The 25,274-nt window shown below is 39.4% G+C and overlaps 1 protein-coding gene across 2 annotated transcripts; it reads right to left on the bottom strand.

Moving 5' to 3' along the window:
* Window positions 1-6,598: 6,598 nt before the first annotated feature.
* SH3GLB1 (SH3 domain containing GRB2 like, endophilin B1) lies at window positions 6,599-22,048 on the bottom strand. 2 transcript variants are annotated; one of them, XM_052666297.1, is made up of 11 exons: window positions 21,882-22,048; window positions 18,544-18,685; window positions 17,559-17,687; window positions 15,808-15,941; window positions 15,323-15,415; window positions 13,812-13,898; window positions 11,143-11,166; window positions 9,648-9,737; window positions 9,036-9,136; window positions 8,004-8,235; window positions 6,599-7,069 (listed from the first exon to the last, which is right to left on the bottom strand). In XM_052666297.1, the coding sequence occupies exons 1-11, from the start codon at window positions 21,951-21,953 to the stop codon at window positions 6,962-6,964; spliced, it is 1,212 nt and encodes a 403-aa protein (XP_052522257.1). In that variant the 5' UTR covers window positions 21,954-22,048; the 3' UTR covers window positions 6,599-6,961. The 2 variants fall into 2 exon arrangements, with proteins under 2 accessions (XP_052522257.1, XP_052522256.1); XM_052666296.1 differs by lacking the exons at window positions 11,143-11,166; window positions 13,812-13,898 and having other exon boundaries at window positions 21,882-22,046.
* Window positions 22,049-25,274: the final 3,226 nt, after the last annotated feature.

The raw sequence follows: 25,274 nt of genomic DNA, 5'->3' as shown, positions 1-25,274 counted from the left end.
AGTCGGATAATGGATTTACAGTGCAGAAGTCTCCAAAATGATTAACTAGAGCAGCTTCAAATTTTTCCATAGAAGCAGGTCGAGATGCATCCCTCAGTATGTTTAATGCCATTATCTGCAAGTGTTCCATCCTGTAAAAGACACTGGTTGATATTCTCTTGATAATGATCATTTGGGGTCAGATTTAAGTAGGTTACAAAGGAGCCACCCTAACTAACTTCAAAGCAAGACCTGTGGGACAGCACCTCATTCAAAACATATGGCCTAGTGCGGTGGTTCAGAAATTCCATGGCATTTTTCCACACCTGGGGCCAAGTTCTGGCTAGGAGTGCAATTCACATTTTGGTATAGCCCAGTTTTTTTTAACCCAGTATTAAACGCAGAGTCATTTTAGTGGAACAATGGCCCAAATTACTGACTAAAGCATTTAGCTCTGAAACATGGGCAGAGACAAAAGTCCACTTTCAACTGTCGTAGATTTATGTAATTTCAAGAAAAAGCATCTCTCAAATCTGTTACTAGACTACAGTCATTGACCATGCTTTAAATTCCATCAAAAAACACAGATTGGGGGGGCAGGAGAATAAGCATAGAACAAGACAGTCAAGATAAATTTCACTCTACCTTTCTCACCAAGCAGTCAGTGACTTGGTTTCTCCCTCCCGCATTTTAGCCTACCTGTCCCAGTTTCTGGAAAGCTCTGACCTTCCCTGAGGAGAAGCCCTGAGAACAGGCAGACATCTGTCTGTGGTGAGCGGTGAGCCATCCAGAGCCTCTGCATTCACTCAGTGCCACCAGAACCCAGCTGCAGGCTGCGACTTGTAGTGCTGCCAGCTTCCTGCCCCTCCTCAGTCTGGCCGAGCACAGCTATAACGTGACAAACCACGACTTCCCTACAACCCCAGCAGCAAATAAGAAGACACACTCACCCATTCCACTCAGAATTCTGTTATAACTCGCAAGTGTAAAGAACAGAGACATCAGCATTTTTATTATTATTTTTAAACTAGAGCAAATAAGGGTTAAATTCAAAATACACAGGATTTTGAATAAGCCGACAGCAGCTCGGTGGAACAGAGAAGCTAATGCTGCAGGCTCTGCTGCTCCACAGCCAGGGAAGCAGTACACAGAGGGGCTGCTGGAATAGGAAGAACATCTGGAGATATCTGGTCTCAGAAGAGCAAATATCTATAAGCACCTCCTGTACTGTCTATGGTCACCTCCTGTGACTAAGTTGTCCAGACAAATTGAATATAACTACCTGCCCATCTGCTCAACATCGCAAAGCTCAAACATTCCCCTGCTCAAACTTCACAATGCTTTCAAAAGACTAAACCACCATTCCCTGTGTCCCATTGCACCATACCCATGAGCTCACATTTAGGCAGACTCCCTTCGTTTTAAAACCTCTTTATTTTTGCCCTGCCATTCCCAGCCAAATTTAGCTACACCATACTTATCTTTAAGCATGCCAAGTTAATAACAAATTTGCACCATCCACAGACTTTCAGAAAACATAGTTATTAAGAGCTATAAGCTGGACGTGCCTCCCTTGTTATCACACATTCCTGCAAACATTTAGGTGCATCGGCAAACGTGCTGCTTACCAACCCAGGCTGAATGGGAACCAGCACCACAGAGTTTCCAATGGACACCATCAGGTGGGATTTGGATTTTGGTTTTCTAATCATTCATTGCTCAAAACGCATAGCCCACCAGCCTCTTACCTTCTTGCAGTTTTTGAGCCTGTCTGGTAAGCTAGCGGGAGAAAGGATCTGTGTGTCCAAGATGCCATCTCCTGTGGCAAACAGAGCAGAGAACCTCCAGGCTGTGGCAGTGCAGCAACAGAGAGCTCTGGTGGGTGCAGAGTTCACCCTTTGGTTCCTGTCCTTCACAGAAGCAAACTCAAGAGCTACCACCTGTGTGAGCTCAGCCAATGCAAACTATGGAAGCCTTAGGGCAGCCACAGCAACTTGTACATCTTCACTCGGTACACTTGTCACCATCTACTGCTTTGGAGAGTGGCATTCCTATCTCTAGAAGTATAAATACTAAACATTGGCAGATCTAAAAAAGCTGGAAAGCTTTATATAATTAAATAAAAAGGAAAAAAAAAACCAAACAGTAAAACTATGTATTAAGATTGAACAATCAGCATTCTATCAGCACAGGTCAAATGTGTCTGCTGTATCCACCTTGGACCCTATATACTTCTGTTCCTCGACTGGCTGCTAGAGCTTCTCACAGCTGTTGAACAAGTTTATTTTAACAGGCTGTCCAACCAAACCACCAGAGCCAAAGGAGAGGCTGGGGAAATGAAAAAAAGTCAGTGGTTCCTCTGAAGACAGTGAAGGAGAAAGAACTCAATGTGAAGTTCTGAGGTGTTTTTCTGCTTGCTTTTTTTTTTAATTGTTTGTTTTTTTACTCGAAGTACTTGTTGGTTTTTTAACACAGCACAAGGACACATTCCTTGAGATCACACCTCTGAGCCAACCTTTACACAAATAAGGTACAAGCCATTAGGAAACAGCAAGGTGCAATAACCACACAACTGAGAGAACCTGGATGAATCATTCCTCATTTCTCTTTCTCTGCTGCAATTTCTCCCAAGTAAACAAAAACAGTGCTGCTCACCTTTGTAAAAGAAGCAAAATGGAACTGACAGACTGAAAGTCATTAATCGCTGCTCCTACACAGGAATTGTTAATATATATATATATATATATATATATATATATATATATATATATATATATATACACACACATATATATACATATATATATATATACACATATATACATATATATATATATATACACATATATACATATATATATGTATGTATACCCAGAAATTCTCCTGGATGCTTAGTATTTTTAACGGAGATTCCAGTGCTATTTTCACTGGATGATGTACAAAAGATAATGTGGGAAGCATGAAATGACACGTCAGTGGGCTTTCCCAGAGGTGTGTAAAATGCAAATCCCTAAAGTCTCCCAAAAGGAATTTTCAGAATTTCAAGAATTTGTAATATAAAAGAAATCTTAAATGTGAGGCTTCTGGCACACATCAGAGTCACTGTTGAACATCAAAAATTGAAAGCAATTTAACTCAGAAATGTAACTGGAGAATTCTTTTCAGGAAAGGCAACTTTTTAATATTTCTCCTTTCCAATAAGCAATTTTTTAGCTCATTATTCCAATAGCTGTGCTTCTACCTATAATCATGTAAAGACGTTTTTAAGTTTTAATTCATTTTGCAATTCTAAATAGTTTCCCTTAATTGTTCATGTCAAACACCTATTACACATTTTTAAAAATTTATAAAACAGTTCCATGCTGTCAGGAGGAGAAAGTTTTTTTTAGCATTACAATTATTAACTGGATGCAAGCAACTCCAGCTAATATGTTTGCTATTATTCACTTGTGGCAGAAACCTATTTATAAAAGGCATTACATTCATACAGTCATTTAGTGTTTCCATCCATGGCATATTTTCTTGCCATTCCCTCCACGAAGATATAGAGCTTACCAAGCTATGAAGTTTGTTTGGAGGGGTTTCTTACTGCCAGATGCCACAATAAATGCTCTGTATCACTGAACAAGGGTAAGGGCACTCATTGAGAAAATGATGGAGGTTTGTATCTGTCAGCTTGATGGAAATGTTTGCATTTTCACCAAACAGAAATTCATATAGCTAAGTGAAACTAATAAGCTTGCAATGTACTGCCTTGTCCCAAAACTCAGCAGAGATTCACTCTAAAATATACACACTTGGTAGTCCAGTGAAAATAAGGAAGTCCAATTTGGCACTCATTGTTTAGACAACACTTGGAACCAGAGCTAGAAAGGCAATGACAAACTTTTCCTCCTCTCACATAGAGAGGAACATTATTAACAAAAAGTCCTATGAGAGTTGATAGATGACAAGAAATGAAGACTAGGCCTTAGTTTATGGCTGATGGAGCTTTGATAACCACATTGTTTTTCCCGTAAGTTTTTTTTTTGTGTGTGAGACCAAATACCTGCCTGATCCTGTATGACCTTGTTGAATCAGGATATGGGAAGCCACAAAGTGTAGCATCACCAACTACTGATCAGACACGAAACCATTTTGGTCTAAGAGAAGTTGTGTGGCTAGGTAGAGACATTTCAGGAAATGTGAAAGATAGATTAAAATGTACCAGGTCGCAGTGCAGAGTTTCATGGGGCTTCGGTATCTTCCTTTAAGTGTGTCACTTTCCAGTTCTGGGGAAATGAAACTCCCTCTCCTATAATGAAGTATTTTGTGGCCCTGGCTGGAAACACAAAAATTATTAAAGCGACTCCTGCCAGAAGTACAAGTGACGTACTGATGGCTCTTGAATGGAGCAGATCCATCATTTCATAAACCTTTGACATATTCCCAGGCAGTCAAGTACCTGTGTGTGTACAACAGGAAATGGCAAATTCTTGTGGTTTTGTTTTTATGAAAAGAAAAAACAAACAAACAAACAAAAAAAAAAAAAGGACAGAACAGTTTGGTGCTGCTCCCAAACAATCCCACACATTGCAGTACCTGGCTTAAACCTCAGCCCGATTTCACCATGTCACTTTTTAAGACCTCCAAGCTTTCAATGCAGGACAAAGCACAGTTCTGCTATTCTACTCAATACTCTACTGATGTTATTGTGTGGACAGTAAAATTCTTTACAGTGAGTAATCATTTTGATTTTAAAGTACTATGGAAATGAGTTGTCTGGGAAAGACACAACTTACAGCACTTGTTAGTACTCATGCATTTGTTCTTAAATTTTTGGAGTTGTGAGATACTTGCTGTATGTTCTATCATTCAGAAAGCCCATGCCAGCTCTTTTTAAATCTAGAGTCCCTGTACCTTTACTGTACTGAACACAGGTGAGGCCAGTCCTTCAAAGTTTGCTTTCAGAAATCATCACATGTATCCCTGGCTACGATGCCACAAGCATCAAATTAGACTAGTAAGCTACTAGACCAGTTCAGCCTCACCAAAGCTGACAGGAGTCCTTTAAAGTGCAGCAAGTGAGCTCTAAATATAACTTTTCTCTAGGTTTGACCTATAGATCTGTATGCATACAGAAGATCCTGTGCTATAGGAACTTTTTTGCATTGAACAGCACTGGAGAAATACTTGGCATTCACTTATCTTGCTGACTGGTGCATGTGCCAACTTGTTCTTCATAGCTACATAAAAATTTCACCTGACAGTGCTCAGGCTTTCTTCCAACATTGCAACCTTTAGGAATTAGCAATTTCTACCTTCTTGAGCTGCATATTTACCTCCATGGATCTGAGTTTCTTTTGGGGGGAGCTTTCTGAAAACCTTATTGGTCATTTTCATACCAACAGTCAGAAAAGGATACAATAAATTCAAGGCATTTTCATATTTAGTATGATGTATCTATAGAAAAAAAGAAGGAAAATTATTCTAACAAATCAAATTGTTAAATACTCAAACTTTGGTTACCACCATTTCAAAATACACCACTAATTTGGTTATTTTCAAGATACTGTCTTAACATCTGTCTTTCAGCAATTATTGGAAATTGGTTAAAAAAGTTCTACAGAAAGGAGACTGGTCATGTTAAGTCTTTGAAGCTTCTAAAAGAAAACAAAAACAATCCCCATACAAAAACGAAACCAAGAACACACGCCAAAGCACTAATCAGAGCAGAAATGAAAACCACACCTAAACACAGGGAGTTAACCAAAGAAATTAAAGACCCAAAGCTGATTTCAGTTATTGTCATCCTTGTTACAAAAACTGTTAGGTCAGACAAAAAAAAAAAAAACAAGAGTCCAGTACAAATTTTCCTATGAAAATTTCCAAGAAAAGAGCATTGGAAGAGTTGCGTTTTGGGAGTGCTAAATCTACCTTTTATGACCTTGAAATCATTCCCCCTTGTTCTGTAGGAAAAAGTTATGTTACTTGCAAATAATCCTACCTTCATTACGGCCATTTTTAGGTTCACAGCACTTTGTTTTCTTCCCACATATTTAAAGGAGGCCCTCTTGCAAAACAGAAATGTAACACTACTTGAGTCCAATTTAAACATGACAAGAAATGGTGGCATAAGAACTGTGAGTGTAGATTTTCATTAAAATCTATAATCTGAACAAATGTGCTTTTATCTACAGGACTCTTCATGCAGGGAGAGCATGTACTTTGTTAGCAAAAATGCAGTGCTTGATTTAATATAAAAGTGGATTTGCAGTTGCAAGTGTCTTGGTAGTTACTCACCGGTGCAAATTAGTCTTTCTGGAAGGCAATTAAGGAGTAGAAATACAAAGCAAATTTAAAGTGTTGGAACACAGGAAACTAATTTGTGACAGTCTGCCTATACAAAGCTTAGAACCTCAACATACTTGCAGTCTGCCTCAAGTTTCCAACAGAGAAAGGACATCTGTTTACATTGTTCAAAATTTAATTCAGATTAAATGCACGAGTATAGATAGATAACCATATATGTATGCCTCAGCACATCTGTACTCCACACATACCAGGAACAAAACCTTATCAATTTATGTTTCATGTTAGTTTTTGATTACTCAAAAAAAAAAAGTGCATTACACTTGCATCAGTTCACAATAAGTTTATTTTATATGAAGAAAAGCTTTGCCATTAATGAAAAACTTCAGTAGAAAACAGTATGTCCTGCTTTCAATCTAGATTACTCAAAAGTAGAAGCTTGTATTAGTGAAAACTTCAGTAGAAACAAATCTGTAGGAAACATTCTTGGCACATGAAGTAAAAGCTTCAAACATTAAGATTGAATAGAATATTCACCATGCAACCACACTGGCAGAGAAGCCAGTTTGTAATGGCTGGTATTTGTCCCTCAAGAAAGAAACATGGAAGACACTTAAACCTGCTTATATAACGTTAATTGTATATAAATACGGTGCCACCATAACTGACAGTCTTTATTCAGGGCAGCAATTCAGTTTAGCAGTTCTAAGTAAGTAATAGGCACTTTGCCTTTCTGATTTCCCCTTTCACCCATCAGCCAATCTGAATCCATGCCAGGGATGCTGTAAACTGTTATCACCTAAAAAAAACAAACAAACAAAAAAACATAAGTACATGATAATAATCTTGTCAGTGCCTGGAAAACAAATTAGAAGTCTACTTTCTTGTAATTTACAAGGTCTTCAAATCAAAATCAACCAAGTTAAATAAAACATCCATGGAACATAATCTAATGCTCATTTTTTCATTGGTCCATGGAAAAGTAAATATGGCAAAATATTTAAAATATCTCATCCTTTGTCTAGGTCTTTTTTTTTTATATTATACTAGTTACTACTTCTCTTTTTTTGGGGGGGGCGATCTTCAAGTACATGATAGAAAAAGAGATGGTGTTGATGGGCTGCATCTTAAAAGACAATCTTAAGCCACAGCTTCCATCTAAATCACAGCCTAAATGAAAATAAAGTCATACAGAAATATTTAAAAGATGCACATTTTTAAGAAACTTGAATTCTTTGGTGTATGTTACACAGTAACATTACTGGGTGGAATACTGCTCCAGCACCCAGCTTCATTTTATACAACTTCACTTGCAAAGGATAGGCTCTCTAACTTTGAAGTATTAAGAGTTCATCTGAATCAAAAAGGAATAAGCACAGCACTGCTGCCACTGCCAAAACAGAAGTGGTTGTGCTTTCATTTTCTTATCAAACTGCAACACTTCATGTTTGAAAGACCAGTTGTATTGATAATAGTTTTGGAAGAATGGTAGAAGGAAGATAGTACAATCGTACCTTGATTGTCCAGCAAATGTTCTTGCAAGCTAAGCAGGCATAACAAATATCAACTCTCATCATTACAGTATATAAGTAAAGATGCTGACTTCTCAGAGCTCTATTAAGACTTCATTAATAGATGTGCTACGCTGAGAGATCTACGTAGTTCATCTTAACTGGCCAGTCACAACTATTCAGAGTTTACACTTAAATTATCAAAGTACTTCAACAACTTACCTCATCTGCAAGCAATGATAACTCACTGCTATTTGCAGCATCGTAGTCATACAGAACTCTAGCTTTCCTGCTGCCACTTGACGATTTCAGTTCACTGATGCCTGAAGTAACTACAGAATTGCTTACTGAAGGCAATGAAGCAGAAGCTGAGACCAAGACTGAGGGAGTAGAAACGCTTTGCACAGGAGCTGAAGAAGACTGATTATTGTTAGAGAGAAAAGTAGACGGAAAGCTGTGGGGAAAACAAAACAAAGATCTCTGGTTGAATCAGTTCCACATGGAAAGTCATTTGTCTCCATGCTTGAATTAGAATTTTTGCATTTAGACATCAGTAAACAGCAAAGATTGAGTAGTACTGATACTTGTGCAAACCTACATAATGATATTTGTGTGCTACCCATTTTTGAAGTTGTATGATTTTTTCAATGTAATGTAGCTTTAAAGATGTAGCTTTAAAAAACAAACAGTTTCAAAGACTTTTTGTGAGTCTTTAAGCTATCTATTTAAACAAACTGAGAATCACATGGAGACCAAGCACCACAGGAAGCAGCAAGTCAGAAAAAGGACAAAAACACATCTGTTTCTACTTCCTCTTCTTGGAAAACAAAAGCATCAGAGACAGTTATTTAGTACAGCCGCTACAGTAAATTTTAATAGTTAAGGAAACCTTGCAGTTTACCTCACTATTAAATGAAGACAACTCTTCAGTGCCTGTGCTCATCTAAATAACAAGTCTGCAACAGCCCTAAGATACCAACAAGCAGAAAAGAATTTGAATAGGAAAACCTGTATGAAAAGGAAGCATGTAGACCTTCCTACATCACCCCAGTCACAAAGGCTTACAAACGTGAAATTCATGTCAGACTGTTTCTTCCCTAACTTTAAAAATGTTGAAACCTCAGAACAGTAAAATTAGGTATTTTCTTAGAACAGCACACCTCTGTTTTTATCATTGCTTTATCAGCATTAAGCTTTCCTACCACTGATAAACACTTGAACTTCAGAGAAGAATGTTTTAAACAGTGTTACTACCTTCCCAGTTGCTTCTGGAGATCCAACATATACTTGTAACATTGTGCATAATACGTCATCTGAGCTTCAACAAAGTCATTCAGACAGCGGAGATGATGTGCCTACCAAGTAGTAAATATTTAAGTTTTAGCTTGCAAAAACTTCACACCGCATTACAAACACTGGCCTATTAAGCAGGTTGGTAAGGCTAACATCAGTACATAAATATTCATCCCACATAAGCACTATGGTAAATAGAATAAAGTGCCCCAAATCAATGTATGTGAGCATCAAAAGTAACTGCAGTACAAGAATCTTGCATTTATCTATACTGTTTCCACAACAGATTATTTTAGCACATTTTTGTGATTTCAATAATCAGTTGATCAGATAAATTGAAAATGATGTTGAATGGTAACAATGAAAACATCAGAGACCAAGGTTAACGGGGAAACAAAGTTAATTCAATGGGCACTAAAGAACAGTTAAAAAAATAAATCTTCCAACAGATACGTTTAAGACATTACATGAAAGCAAGTAGCCTGAAGTTCCCACATAGATTACTGTAGCTTTTTGTTTGTCTTTAGGAACTGCCCTGATTTTAACTAATTTCTCCCCCTTCTGGATACTCACATGTGTGCTGCTGATACCTTCCAGGAGAAGCCTGGTAATCTCTGCTTGACGGTCAAATTCACTTTGAGTAATTCGTACTTCCTGTTCAGACTAGAAACAAATATGCATGTTAGATATTTGTACTGTGCAATATTGCACCTTTGGACTGTGACAGTCCCATTTTACTCAGTGCCAGTCATTCAAACACATTTAATAACATTTCATTGTTTGAATCCTGTGCTTTTCTCTACAGATCTTTTCTACACAAGAATAATTGGTTTTTTGGGGGGTTCAGAAATGCTGGAGTCCTATCTACACAACAAGCAGCTTTATAATTAGACACTTAACACATAGATAAAATGTATACAAAAGAAATATGTTTCTGCCAGCATTATTAACCCTCCTCTCTCAATAACAAAGCAAGCATTAAGTGGCATAACAGCATTTGTACCACAGACTCTCCTAGCACAGCAGTGGAGTGAAGGACAACTTATTCCACCTCGTATTTCAAGTTCACAAGGCTCTGCTCATATGCTTGATGTTATTTTCATTGGACAACACAGGAATGAATCAGCAAGCTCAAATACAAATCAAAAAGCTTAAAATGCATACCTCCCTGTGGTCCTTAGATGTAGTCAGATTTTATTTTTACATGCATTAGAAGCATTCACTGAGTACCTCCCACTGAAGGACACTCAAAATAATTACTTGGTCCTCAAATTCAGAAAGTAAACTTGATTCCTGAATGTTAACATTCAGAAATCCATGATCTCCCAAAATGCCACAGAAGATTATGTGAACATTTAGAAATACTGTGTAATGCAGTAATAGAGGGATAACACTTTCCAAGAGCAGAGGAAATAAAATCACTTTCCTAATGCTGTTTTATAAGACAGACTAAATAAAACAGTGAGTGAATATATTCATATGATCCAATACAGCAAGGCCTCCTTGTTTCCTCTCCAGTCCTAGAGATAAGCACCTCTAAATGTTTGAAATCACTCTATAGCCTCAGTGTGTTGAGCAAAAAGCCTCCTCTCTTTCCAATTAACTACATCAGACATCACAGAAAACTCCTTGCAAAACTCATGTACCCAGCATAAAGGTGTCTTTCAGAACAGGCTAGATTACTGGATCTCTACCTTCCCGAAAATTTTCAAGGAAGCTCATTAGGAAGTTTTAAAAAACTATTTAAAAAAAAAAAAAGAAAAAAGAAAAAACCCAGCAAGTTAAAAGACAAGCCCTGTAGTTTTCATTTTTTCTTTTTGTATTGCATCTTGTCACATGACAGTCATATGATACTAAGTGATAGCCAGCCAAAATAGCTGACTATACAGTGAGCTTTGGGCTTTGTATCAGCACTGGAATTTGAAAGGCCCTGAAGGGACCCCGAGTGTTCTGAAGCAGCATGAGACACTATCAGCACTCAAGTCAGCTATGTGCAATATCCTTTATTACATTATATCAACACAAGTTATTGTTGCAGAATTCTGCAGTTTCTAAATTGTTTACTTACTTTTGTCACTTCCTCAGCCCATATCTAGTCAGCATTAAAAGAGCAGAGAAAAAACATGCAAACTTAGACTGGTGTTACTTTATTAGAAGATGCAACTTAACTTTGCCTTTTAACTATTTCCTTGTTTCAAAACTTCAGAGATTTACGAAATTCTATGAATAAATCACTTGCTTAAAGCTCTCCATATACAGTGGAGTAAGGACAAAACTACGTCAATGAAATAAATCCCTAAGTTCACACATGGGAAAGAATGACATGTAGAACTGTTCTGCTTCAAATAGATTCTTGTAAGATATTACCACAAGCTAAAATTTAAGATTAGGAAGTGATACAAATCAAACAGTTACTTTATGGGTGAAGTTAGGTTATGTTCACATGTTAGAAACTGGAAGCTATGGAAAGCTATTCTCATTTTAAAGACTCACATTAAAGACTGAGAAAGACAAATTAATGATTTCTCTTGCTATGTCCATTGTTTTTTCTTTTATTTCACATGAATTTTCATTGAAATTAAATTACTCTCAAATTGAGAATTAAAAGTAGGAGCACGTAGCACAGCAAAGTCATAGAACCAGAGGGAATTTACTCTAGAACTTAATTACTTCAGCTCGCTGCCCCAATTTTCTCTTGCAATGCAATTCTCCTTTAACCTTCACATTTCCACAGTTGAAGGAAGATGACACAATCAGGACTTTGGTAAGAAGAAGCATGCATAAAGGTCACAGAAGCTAGCTGAAACAACCTCATTCACCCTTTTATCTGACCATAACTGAGAAACATACATACTTACTTCAATGAGACCCACTGTGCTATACAGATCCAGATCAAATCATGACAACCCAAACAGCATGGTTTATGTCACAGAATCACAGAATAACCCAGGTTGGAAAAGACCTTAAAGATCATCAAGTCCACCTGCAACCTCACAATACTACCTAACTCTAACAACCCTCTGCTAAATCATCTCCCTGAACACCACACCCAAACGGTTTTTAAACACATCCAGGGATGGTGACTCAACCACCTCCCTGGGGAGCCCATTCCAGCTTAAGAACCCTTTCTGTAAAGAAGTTTTTCCTGATATCCAAGCTATACCTCCCCTGGTGTAACTTGAGGCCATTTCCCCTCATCCTGTCACCTGTCACCAGTGAGAAGAGACCAACGCCGCTCTCGGTGTAAGCACCTTTCAGATATTTGAAGAGAACAATAAGGTCTCCCCTCAGCCTCCTCTTCCCCACACTAAACAGCCCCAGCTCCTTCAGTCACTCCTCACAGGACATGTTCTCCAAGCCCTTCACAAACCTTGCTGTCCTTCTTTGGACCTCAGTGTCCTTTCTGTATTGAGGTGCCCAAAACTGAACACAGTGCTCAAGGTGAGGTTTCACTAGTGCAGAGTACAGGAGCAGGATGACTTCCCTAGTCCTGATCACCACACCATTCCTGATACAAGCCAGGATGCCACTGGCCTTCTTGGCCACCTGTGCACACTGCTGGCTCACATTCAGCTGTCTGTCCATCAGTACACCAAGGTCCCTTTCCATCAGGCAGCTTTCCAGCCACTCCTCCCCAAGCCTGTCAGGTTTCCTGGGGTTGTTATGACCAAAACACAGGATCTGACACATGGCCCCATTGAAACTCTACAGTTTACTTTGGCCCATTGATCCAATCTACACAGGTCTCACTGTTGTGCCTTTCTACCCTCTGGCAGATCAACACTGCCTCCCAGATTGATGTCATTTCCAAACTTACTGAGGTTGCACTCAATCCCCTCATCAAGGTCACTGATAAAGATACTGAACAGGCGTGGCCCCAGTACTGAGCCCTGGTGGACACTGCTCGGGATAGGCTGCCAACTGGATTTAACTCCACTGACCACAACTCCAGCCTGTGTTTCACCCAGCAGAGCATATGGCCAATTACATCAAACAAAAAGTAACCCCCTATTCCATTTAGCACAACAATGATGCTAGAACAGCTGCACTAATGAGTCCCTACCACAGCTTTGGGATAAGCCATATTCTGAGTTAAGCCCTTCATTCGTGATTTTAATCCATTTCAACTGTTTGTAAAACACGTCTTGAAGAAAACAAATAGTTTCCACATATTTCTAGCTGTTTTACATTACTTTCTCCCATCCACATAAAAACAGTATGAAAACAATAATTCCTTTCCCTTCAACAGATGAACTTTGACAAGGAATAAAAATTGAATTCCTTTGCAGGCTAAATTTACAATGAATTCATGTGAGCATGAATTTAATACTGTATACTTCCAGATAGGTGATGAAAACACCACCCTATGCTGTGCTGCTGTGAGTGTATTGAGTACACTTTTCACATGCAATGTGAGATACATATCCATTTGGAATGGAAATCATAGTATCACTAAGGTTGAAAAAGACCTCTAAGATCATCTAGATCAACCATCAACCCATCACCACCATGCCCACTAACCCACATCCCTCAGGATCACATCTGCACTTCCTTTTTTTTTTTTTTTTTTTAACAGCTCCAGGGATGAGAACTCCACCACTTCCCTGGGCAGCCTGCTCCAGCACTCCTTTGGAAAAGAATTTTTTCTTAATATCAAACCTGAAGCAAGGCCAAATTGAAAGGATAGCAAGAGGAACCAATTGACAGAAAATGAATGAACACAGGAGGCCAACAAACCTTCAGCCATTTTACATGCAGCAAGTTGAGCACGTAAGAGACATTTACCATAATGTTATTCTCTTCAGGCTGAGAAGTGTTTAGTTGCTTAAGTGCATAGATAAAAGACAAAAGCAAGTTACAACACTGAATACAGCAGGTGAACAGTTTGTTGGCACAAATCCTACAAGTTTAAGCTACACAAGATTGTGAACTGATCATAGAAATCTAAACAGTTTTATTCAGCTCTTTTAAATACTGATCTAAACTAGTTCAGTTGAAAATAATACTTTTACAGAGCAAGAAAAAACGTATTTAATTGTAGGTCTTAATTTAATCACCTTGCTCCATCCTGTTAAGTAAAGTGGTGAAACAAATTTGATTCAATACTTTTTCCTATATTATCAGTTCAGCACTGTTTGCCAGACATCTTCCTTCATAAACAGAACGAGTTAGCAGAAGGTGAACAATTTGCATAACAACTACATCCATATTAGTCTCCGTTTCTGTACTGCAGGATAAAAATTGAGATTTTTTTTAAAAAAAACTTCTCTAGGAATCCTAAAATTCAATTCTTTTTAGACATCCTTACTGCTATTAAAACATAAGTAAAGTTCAAGTGTAGGCAAGATAGTGATGCAAGAAGCCTGGAGTTTCATGTTCTACCATAATAAAGTAACTTGCAAGTAGAACTGAATTACATGTTATTGGGATATTTATGACCAGTCAAGTAGTAGCAGCAGTAGCAACTACCAACAGCTTCATCCAAGCACATGACTCTGGATGATTATACCACAGATGAACTAACAAACCTGAGTACAGAACGTTCCTTTTACTATTAAACTCAATTCCTTCAAGAAAAGTTTCCCTATTGTACACATATTTTAAAAGTACAGTATATACTTACTGCCATAACACAATAAATTAACAACACTTCTCCACACTTTGCTGGTAATGTTACAAATTAAGAAAGTGTGACAAGTAGAAAAATAACTTTCTTTGCATTAGAATAACATGATACAGGAAGAAATGCATGCATTGACCTGAAAGATATATCAACAGCTTAAATTCACAGGAACAGCAGACATGAGGTAGAAGACTGACAGACAGGCAAAACTGTCAGGGAGATAAAGGGTATTTTTGTTTGCTTGGTTGTTTTTGTTTGACTTTTTTTGTTGCTTTTTCCAAAAAAAAAAATAAAAAAAGAGAGAGAGAAAGGGATCATCACCCCAAGGATATGAGGTGCTTTATCTGTCAAGCTCAGCCTCATAGATAACAATTCTGATATCTTGTAAGACAACGATCCATTCAGAAACACCAGCAAAAGTCAGAATCCTGCTCCTACCTCTTCATCTTGCATAGTACGCGCATTCTCCCTACATACTGCCTCTATTTCTTCAACATCTGTGTGCATAACCCTTACTACACAAACATGAAATCTCCCAGGATAGCAGCGAGGAAACAATCAGACCTATGAATACATAAGTATAACAAGTCTGAAAGTTACAGACAATTTTAAAAACATTACTTACTGCAGCTCGAGCTTCAGCAACTTTTGCCTTCTTCAATCTGGTTTTTGCAGCATCCAAATCCAGTCTTTTATTCTGTAATAGTTTGCGTTCTTTCTGAAAGCCATGTAGGTTAGTTCATGAGAAAACATACAATTCAAAAGCAAAATCCTGCCTACTTGTTTTCCTGCCTCCTCTCCTCATGATCATATATAAAACACGTTCTCCAGTTGAACAAAGAAGCAGAATTAGTTCCTAATTACCCTTACACATTTTACACTTCAGATACATACCTTTAATATTTAATATAATTTAATATAGTTTAAGAAAAGGTAAGATTACAGAATTATTTTGAACGGTCAAAAGAAAAAAGGATACGTTAAGGTTACAAATTCATCTGACCTTTTCCAAATCAGTTTCCAAAAGCAATACTGCTCAGCTTTCTACAATTCCAGAGATCTGCTTTTTCAATTATTTTGAAATGCTGAGGAATGCACACTTCAACTTACAGTAATAGTTTTATAGTCTCCTTCGATAAAGTTTCTTAGGGGAGTGAGAAAGTTTATAGCTGACGTTTGAATTAGTTCTCTGTCTGCTGTTCCAATTTGTTTTTGTGTTTCTCCACATTTAATGAGTGCATTTCCTGAAAATGAGAAAATATGGTGATTTCATAGCAATTTAGACAGGTAGCTGTCAAGACAAGTTACTACAGGCACATGAGTCAAGACCAACAGTTTGAAAGACAATCCAATGCCATAGCAGGGACTTCCAAAATATGCTATTAACTAATAAAACTAATTCTTGTTTTATATCAAAAAATCACAGGCGAAGGCCAGATTTCAATGAGTATAGATACAGCACTGTAGAAGTTGCAATAACTACAGCAACTTGGTTGTCCACACCTATTTTAGGCCTGGATACTGTACGTACTTACATCAATTTAAACAACCTCCTCCCTTTATATAATATTTTTAAGGAATTAGTCACGAATACTCAGGAGCAAGGAAAAGTCCACTTAGCTACTGGAAAATACTTCCTCCACCTTTATTCCTAAGATCAACACCAGTTCCTAAACATGCACGTAGGTTTTGTCTACTGACTGAACAATACTTGGAAATGTGGTTACAGGTTAGGCATTGAAGCCCAGGCTAGTGCATTAAGAATGCACAGTGCTCATTAATATGTTTCAACAAACACACAAGGCTGAATTAGAAAAGGCACTCACCAGGTCTACAGACAAATCAATTTCATGACACCACAAAATGCAAGTCTATCTTTATGCTAAAAGTTCCTGCAACTCCCCTGAACTACAGATGTTACAGCAACTGCAACACAAAGGACCGTGTGCCTGTAAGCAAAAATCTATGCAATGTTAAAGAATCTTGAAGCTCATGATCAGAAAGGGGTCACAGATAAAAGCATAAAAACATACTGAAAGTAAAAAGTATAAAGTCTGCCATTATTAATTTTGTATCTTTATATCTTCTACAAAACATTTTTCTAAATACTCTTTCCCTCCTTTCCAAAGGAACCCCATTGTTTCCAGATACAAATCATTCTTCCTAGAACAGATTTCCCCTCCAACTGCAATTTTAAAGAAAGCAACTAAGGACAGCTAGCTGCTCAACTTTCATAGCGGACTTAAATACACACACGGATTTCAGTCAGTAAGATTAAATTAACAGCTACATCTATTTTCAGCAACTTCCAGGGTCGTAGAGAACACTAACATCAGATCTTTTAACTGAACACAGCGTGAAAACATTATACCCCACCACTTAGTTCTCTTGTCATAGTTACAGAAGTCTGCTGGAGAACAAAGCTTAGATCATGCTCAACAGTCACCTAACAAACATTTTGCCATATGCATACACACATAAAATGAAAAGCAGGAATACTGTGAAGTCAGAGGAGGTTCTTAGTAAAGAATTTAATTGTAGATAACATTAAGTGTCGTCAGATGTGCTGTCTTTATGTCTAACTAGGAAATTAGATTCCAGAACTATGATTCCAGAAAGTCATCCTTCCACAAAGACGGGCAGTATTCCAATGTTAAGTTCTGTTTTTTTTCTATTAGAAGAGAAACCTCATCATTGATCTCCTAACACACAAAGTTACAGAGCAAGTCACCTCAAACTGATTAAAAAAAAAGTCTTTGAAGTGTTTTGCCTAAAAAGAGACAAATAGCACATTTTTTTCCCCCCCAGTGTAAAAGCATATGTGCATTTTTTCTCCCCCTGCATTCATTGCTTTCACTTACCGTACGCTGTTCCTGGGCCAAATTCATTACCAGCATCAATCATATACTGGCCTAACAACTCTGGATTATTCATACGACTTGGTGCTTTCCGGTCCAGTTTCTCATAGAAAAATTCTTCTATCCTAGCATCTGAAAAACACAAGCATTTCAAAGAACTGTCACTCAAAACACAACTTACAAATAGAAAAGGAATAAAACAATTTTAAATTCCAGACATACAAGCTCAACATTAAGTGAACACCGTTAGGATGAAGATGCTGTTCTTCAAAGCTATCTGTATTTTATATGTCATGCTTATTTCAAATATTCCTTACAGCTGTCTTCCAAAGTGAAAAATTAAACTTTTAATCTTCCTCATACAATGGGGCTTTCGAAAGTTTAGCTCTAAGTCTTCATCCTAAGAGCCTCATAGTGCACTTCTGAAAAACAAATAAAAGTTACCATTTCTAGCTTATAGAAAGCTACAAATCTGGGAGCATTAAACATTCAGTGTCTAGGAAAAGCAATTATTCAGCAAAGAAATAGTAAGAGACAAACATTTCAGCTCATCTTGCCAGCTTCAGAATGAATTGCATTGCACAGGAAATTTAGCATAATGAAATAAATTAACAAAGTTCCTCAAGCCACTGAATCTACAAGTAAAATTTTAGAGTTCTTACAGCCACCAAGGATTTCTGGAATTAGAGCTAGAAATTCAACTAAATAGGAAACAACTCCAAAAGCAATCAAGAGTATGGAACCAATGCTGCAATTTAATTATGTTCATTTACATATTTCTGCACTTGAAGGCTCACAGAAGAACTGAAAGCAAGCAAATGGAACAGTGCCTCTGATACCCAACGGCTCTTCAAAATGTTCAAAATCCTTCAACATTGAAAACTGCTGAATTTAGTTATAGTTTAGGCAATACCTATACCACTAACAGTTACACTGGCAAGCCTATTAATTCAGATGTTGCAAACAAAAAAACTGAATGACTCCTTACTTGGATTTGGCTGCAGCAACACTTCTGTTTGCTTCATTATTTTCTCCGTCCACTGCTTAGTGCACTCTGCTTTGCTGAGAAGGTTCTCCAGGTGAGCATCCAGTTCAGTCTTCTCTGCTTGACCAAGCTTTTCTTCTGTGAACTGTAGTTAGTCAGACAGGTTGGAAATACTCAGTTCATAAAACTAGTTTCCAAGTGCAAGTCCAGGATGGCAACTACTCACTCATATTACTTTCACACAAAGTTGTCCAGACATCATTAAGAAAACCTAAGGTTAAATCTGTAAGTTCAACAACCCACCCTCACTACCAGCAAAAAAGGGGAGAAGGGTATTAATCACATCAAGACCAGCATGATTCACAACATTTTGAAGAAATCCTCTGCTCTACCTGCTCTTCTTGCTACCTGGAGCTCTCGCTTGAAGCATTTTGTGCAATTTTGCATCGTGCCCCTGGGAACACGAGTCTGAAGGAAAGAGTCCAGAGGTAACAAAGCAACTGAAAGATTACTTCAGCCTTGCACGTTTTGTAATTAAGGTTGTCCCTTCACCCCTAGGGAAAACTGCAGATATGACAGATTCTTACAGCAGCTTCCTTTAATGTATTTAAAGAATGTTGTCCTGTCTGTAGCAAACAGGACAAAAAACAGTGGGCTCCAACTTCAACATGATGATTTAAATTAGAACTAGATATCAGACGCTCTATATTGCTCTTAAAGCAAGGATTAAAAGCTAAAATAGGCCATCCTGGGAAGATTTGGAATATATGTTTGGGGGAAGGAGGGACTGCATTTTAGAATAGGACAGATCCATGCTTCAGGATCTGTTTAGATACAGCTGATCCTGTTAAGCTTTACAGGAACAGTAAGCTGACCTCTTAAATTCTTCTCCAAGCAGTTTTCTTTGACAGTGAAACACAATGTAACTCTAATTAGCTAAATAAATAGAGAAGACTATTAATTTCACTTGATATTAAATTCATGCCAATGCTTATTAATCCATAACCAGTTTCAACCTCATTCCCAGGTCTCCAGGAAAGACAGAAGATGAGTGTTTTCTGTCAGGAAACGGAACAAAGCTGGAGCTAAGGGTTTGGCCTGCCTCTCTTCAGAGCACTGGTTCGTCAAGATGACCTCATCCCTTCACAGCCTGTTCAAAGTCAGGCATATTCAGAAGAACTTAGTTAAAAACTACATCCTCAATGAGCTTACTGATCAAGAATGTAAGAGCAACAAAGCATTCTAACCATCAAAATTCAGTCTTAACAAGCTCCTCATTGAAATACTTAAACTTACAATAGAAAGCAAGAATACAATGCAAATAAAACTGATTGCCCAAGTTTAATTTCCACATAGAACAAAAACAACTTTGATAGCACACACATCTGAAGGCTAGATAAATACTGCAGTTATTTGAGGCTCTACTAAGAAAGAAAGGCACCTTTGCAAGAAAGTTCAATTGCAGTATAGGGAGGCACAGAATGTATTGATGGACCTGCTACTGCTATTTCTTAAAAGGCTCTTTAAAACAGTATTACGTACTGCAAGTAGCTCTCAAAAGCTTCTTAAGATTCATTAACATACAATAAAAATGGCCTTGATTTTTGCCTAATTACATAAAATTGTATTCGTTTATGAAATGACCTTTCTAATTAGTATTTCCAGAACTCTTCTTCATAGTGTGGAGACTGCTTAGCCCATGTTACACTTCATGTACCCACTTAGAAGAAAAAAAGATTAAAAATATAGAGCAGCATGGCAAATAACAGTTTGATAGAAGTATGGTTTCCAGCATCAATAAAATGCATCAGTGCTGCCCCTCTGATTTCCCACCTGTTTCCACAGGTTGCTTGAACGTGACCAGGTCACAATGGAGGAAATAGTACTGCTTTGTATACAATGGCATACATACATATACAACAACTCTCCTCCTTAAACATCTTATTTTAGGAGGAGGTGGCAGTCGGTAGAGCCGATTACTATTACTTCCACATTCCCCTTAGTTTCAGTTCAGATGAAGAAGCCTATCAATGGAGCTATTCAGATGTAAACCAGCAATACAGAGCATACTGGAGTAAACCACACTTTATACCACCTTTAAACTACGATGGAAAGCCTCCATTACATTTAATACAATTAAGTATTTACATGTAAAAAGTCAAGATAAAAGAAAAAAGTCACAAGATCCTACCAGGGATCTTACAATGAAGAACTGCATCTCTTTTTTCTCCGCTTTGTCTTGCAAGAAAAGTAAAAGCTGGAGAGGAAGAGATGGTCTGGGAAACATGCAGCCCCAAAAGAAGTCAGGAAAAAAACAAAAAAAAAGTGTGTGGAAAGACCTCCAACATGTACAAAAGCCATAATTACTGCTTTAAGGTAATTTAAGCTTGAGCAACAATGTTTTCTGATGAGTTTGCATCTTTAGTGCTCTGCTGTACCACTGATCGCTGGCTCTGCTTGAATATTCAGATACAGGCCAACAGTCCGCCTGATCTGAGCACACAGCCACTTTAATCACGTTCCAAACCTGACTCAAGGAAAGAGCAGGAGAAATTACTGTGAATTACTGCGCTCAGTTTGGATATCCACCTCCCTACAGGAAATCTGTTCAGGTTTAATTATGTAAAGAAAGAGGATTACAGCTCAAGACAACAGTGAAGGAACAGAAGCCAGTTATAGTGCCCTTAGCATAAAGAAAGGAGAAGACAGACCGAGAAACAACGTGCTATCGAACGAGCCTAAAAGCGACAGCGAAGCTAAACGAAAATTAAAGCAGACAGATGCTCGCACGTGTCACGTCAGAGCTCAAGTTTCACCGATCGGCCAGCAGGATGCATTCAGAGCAGCCAGTGAAGACACCGGCTTACTCCTCGGCAGTCACACCTTTGTTCTGCTCCAGCCCCATCTCCCCCAGCTGCCGCTGCCCAGCCCGGCCACCCTCTCCCCTCCCCTCCCCTCTCGGCCTACGCTGACCTTGCGCTGCCCCGCCCGCCGAGCCCGGCTGTTGTGCAACGGGCCGCGGAAAAATGCCCGTATCCAGACAGACAGACAGACAGACAGACGACCGAGCGCAGCGGGGCGCGGGGTCACGGAGCAGCCCGAGGCGCGGCGCACCGCTGGCCCCCAAGCAGCGCGGCCGGGCCCGGCACTCCCGCGGCACGCCCAGCCGTCGGCCCAGCCCGGAACCGCGATCCCCGGCCAACGCCCCGCGCCGGGCCGACGGACGGCGACCCTAAGGACCGGCCCTAAGGACCGGCCCGTGGCCTCGCCCGCTTCCCAACAGCCGGGGCCGCCGCGATGAAGCTCGGTCGGACCGCGCGCCCCCTCGGGAGCGGCCGTACCTGCACGGCGCGGCTGAGAAAAGTGCCCGCGTCGGCCGCCAGCTTCTTCATGTTAAAGTCCATGATATTCATCTTCGGCGGGGGCGGCGGGGCGCTGACTCAGCCCGGACACCCGCAGCGGCGGCCGCCGCTCCGGCCCGTCCCTGTGGGGATCCGCCGGGGGGCGGTACCGGGGCCCGACGCAGCCACCGATTGGCCGCGGCCGCGGCGTCAGGCGCAGGGCCCGGATCGGCTGCCGAAGTGACGGCGGCGATCGCCTCGCGCCGCCGAGGGAGGGGCCAGGCCGGGCCGCTGCGCGCGGCGCTTCCCCCCGTGAGGGCGGCGGTGCGCGCCTGAGGGAGAGCTGCGGGCCGGTACCGTGCTGTGTGTGCTTCGGGAGTTGCTGCCGCCCGCTCGTTCTGTTTCTTGAGCCCTAGGCTTTGTAAATCAAATCGTGCTCGCCTTCATGAAAAAAGTGAGGCGCGTAGAGCGTGACGATGGGAAGTGGTCCAGAACTTGTGAGCAGCCGATCAGAATGCGCTGCTAGTTGAACAGTCTAGTTTGGATAACCGCGTACAGACAGCTGCAAGAAGCACTGCGTGCCACGGGACAGTTCGAAGTACCTTCGGTACCATAGCATAGTGTCAGTGAGCAAGCAACTAGTCTCTAGTTTTAATGATTTTTCATTAAACTATTTATTTCAACGTCCCTCATCATGGTTTTTGAGTGCCCCAGAAGGGAGAGCTTCAACGTGGGCTGTTAGGAAGCAGCTTTACAGTGTGTTGTCTTGTAGCGATGAGTTAATATTGCCAACTTGAAAGCAGTCCTGGTCACTCAGTCAGGTAACTGACCACGTAACCTACACAGCAAGTAACACAGGGCTGCGTTTGATAAGGCTGGAGGAAATCCCAAGGCATGACGGCAGGAAGTGAGCTCCAGAAAAAGGAAATAACTGGAAGGATCAACACAATCTTTCTTACATGCTGGTCAGATTCCAGGAACTAAAACCAAAACACAGCCCAAGCTGTGCGAAGCTCCTGTTGTGCCGCAGTATTGTTAAGGAGAGGGCCTGAAAGCTGCTGTGTGTGTGTGTTTGCTCTTTCTGTGTCTCTTACATAACAGACATGTTATGTGTAACTGTTAATATATAAAAACTTGATGGCAAGTATGTTTCCAAGTTTTGGTAGCATAATAAGCTCTAGTGAGTCTCTGTTCTTCAAGGAGATAATGCAGTGTTACAGATTTTAAATTTGGAGGCACAAAGGCAGTTACTGAATTCCAGATCTTTCAATGGTGTTGTCAGCAGTTACAGTTGTGGAGTTCCACAAGATGCTGAAGAGCTGAGAGCAGCAGTGCCCGATACTGAACAGAAGCACCACCTCAAGGAGACATCTGAGCAGTGTGTACAGTCTGCATTTCACTAGAGCTGGCATGGATCAGCACGGACCAGAACAAAACGCTGCTGATCTTGAACCATGAAACCTATAGCTGCTCGTGAGCCTCACCTATCAGAGGCAATTGTTCCCTTGGAACTCAGCTCTTTCCTTCTGGAACTGCTCTCCTTTTGAGCATTACTTGGATGGAAGTGGAGGAAAAGTCCCATCTTTTAAGCTCCTATGGATTAGAGCATTGTTGAAAGATTTGAATTGCCTACTTTTGATAATTTTTTTTCTCAAGAGTCCTAAAGATGACAGTTCCAATTCTTCAGAAAATGATTTACTAAAACAGTACTTCCACCCCTATCACGTGGGCTGTTTGGCATATGTGAGGCATTGGATGTTACTTTCAGTTCTTACTATTAACATTCTTCCTCTTTTATCAAATGTACAGCAGTCAATATGAATGAGAGGGAGAAAATAACTCCTCAGGCTAAGGGCTGCCACACTTATCAAAGAGTAAGATCTGTTCAATTGCATGTTTATATATTTCATATAAAGCAACCCTGGCATGGATATGTTTTTCCCCATTTTAACTCACAATATTCTAAGATAAGACTAAAACTGGCTATTGGATTATCTGGAATTCCATCTTGCCTGAGTTCCACAGGCGAAACAGTACAGAGTTACTTCCTTTCTTGGAATTCTCTTTGTCTATAGTCTGAAGGCCTATAATCTAGTGTTCAGGAAAAACTCTGTTTAAATCAACATACCTGGTTCAGACAAGGAGGGCCATACCTTGTGTGCAGACATCGTAAGAAATGGACAATGACCTAAAGAGTTCTAAAGGTATATTCAAAGAACATAAGGCATGTAGAGATACCCTCTATAGATCCACTAAAATAGGCTGAAAATAACTGAGGACTCAGCATGTTTACTTCTTCACCAGTGCTGGAGGAAAAGTATCCTCCTTCAGAAGTGTGGGATAGACAGCAGGGATGGTTACTTTTGAAAACAGTGCTCTGACTACATGGGAGGCTAATGTTTAAATTCAAGGCTTTAGAGACAAAGATTTAAATTAAAAGAAAACCAAAAAATGCCTCCATATTCAATTGATGTCACAGTGAAAATGCATTAAAACAAATAAATATATTTTGGTAGAACATATAGTCCCAGTAACAGAATTCATGCTGAAATTCATGCACACTCAGCTCTAGAGTACACTGAGTTACATGGGTCACCTCTTTTGCCAGTGTATGTGCTATTTCCCTTTCTACTCATGACTATTCAACTGTGGTACATATTTTCATAAAATAGTTATTTTATTTATATTTATATATTTATATCTTCTTTTAATGCAGTTGAACAGCTGGAAATTCAGAGTTCAGGCAGCATATTACCAGTCATATCCTTCAGAACACCAACAAATATTCTGAAGAATAGCTGCAGTTTTTGAACCAGATTTTCAAAGTGTGCAAATACACCTGCATGGAAATCCAAAGGTAAATTTGATTTAACATTCATTAATGTTGCTAAAAGATAAAATAAAAAAATAATATATTTTTAAAAAGAGATATATTTATGTCACTGTAAAGAAACATTTTGAAAACTTCTCTCAGTTTAGTGGTCAAAAAGTATTTTACTGAAATGGGAAAGAGCACTTGTTTATGTGCGTGTACATCTGTGCCAATATTAACAACTGTGAGTTTAGTTTGATAATAACTGAGTAAAGATAATGAAATCAGTAGGGCCAGCTGTCTGGCCTATGTACAATCAGGCTTTCGTGTAAAATCTGGGTACTGGATTTGTCAGAACAAGAAAGCAGCTGTTCTCAAGAGTGTGCTTACCTCCAGAAAATACAGCTCTCTGAGTAAGAATTAATGATTCTTTCTGCATTAGTGCACATTTCCACTGATCCTCATAGCAGCTGTTGCTTTGCCCCTCCTGACCGTGTTGACTGGAGTTGTATTATGACTGCATACAGCAACTGGCAAAACAGTCAGTAGCCCAAGGCCCTGAAGTTTCAGAGAATTGGACT

Source organism: Tympanuchus pallidicinctus, unplaced genomic scaffold, assembly GCF_026119805.1.
Source record: "Tympanuchus pallidicinctus isolate F22 unplaced genomic scaffold, pur_lepc_1.0 scaffold7, whole genome shotgun sequence".
Taxonomy (NCBI): Eukaryota; Metazoa; Chordata; class Aves; order Galliformes; family Phasianidae; genus Tympanuchus; species Tympanuchus pallidicinctus.
This window is presented reverse-complemented; position numbering and strand designations above follow the sequence as displayed.

Excerpts from the sequence above, each read along its gene's own strand:
- SH3GLB1 (XM_052666297.1), bottom strand. The coding sequence starts at position 21,953 with ATGAATATCATGGACTTTAACATGAAGAAGCTGGCGGCCGACGCGGGC. Across the intron at positions 8,236-9,035 it reads CTCCAGAAGCAACTGGGAAG|CTTTCCGTCTACTTTTCTCT; the intron begins GTAGTAACACTG and ends TTTTCCCCACAG. Across the intron at positions 7,070-8,003 it reads TATCATTGCTTGCAGATGAG|GTGATAACAGTTTACAGCAT; the intron begins GTAAGTTGTTGA and ends TGTTTTTTTTAG.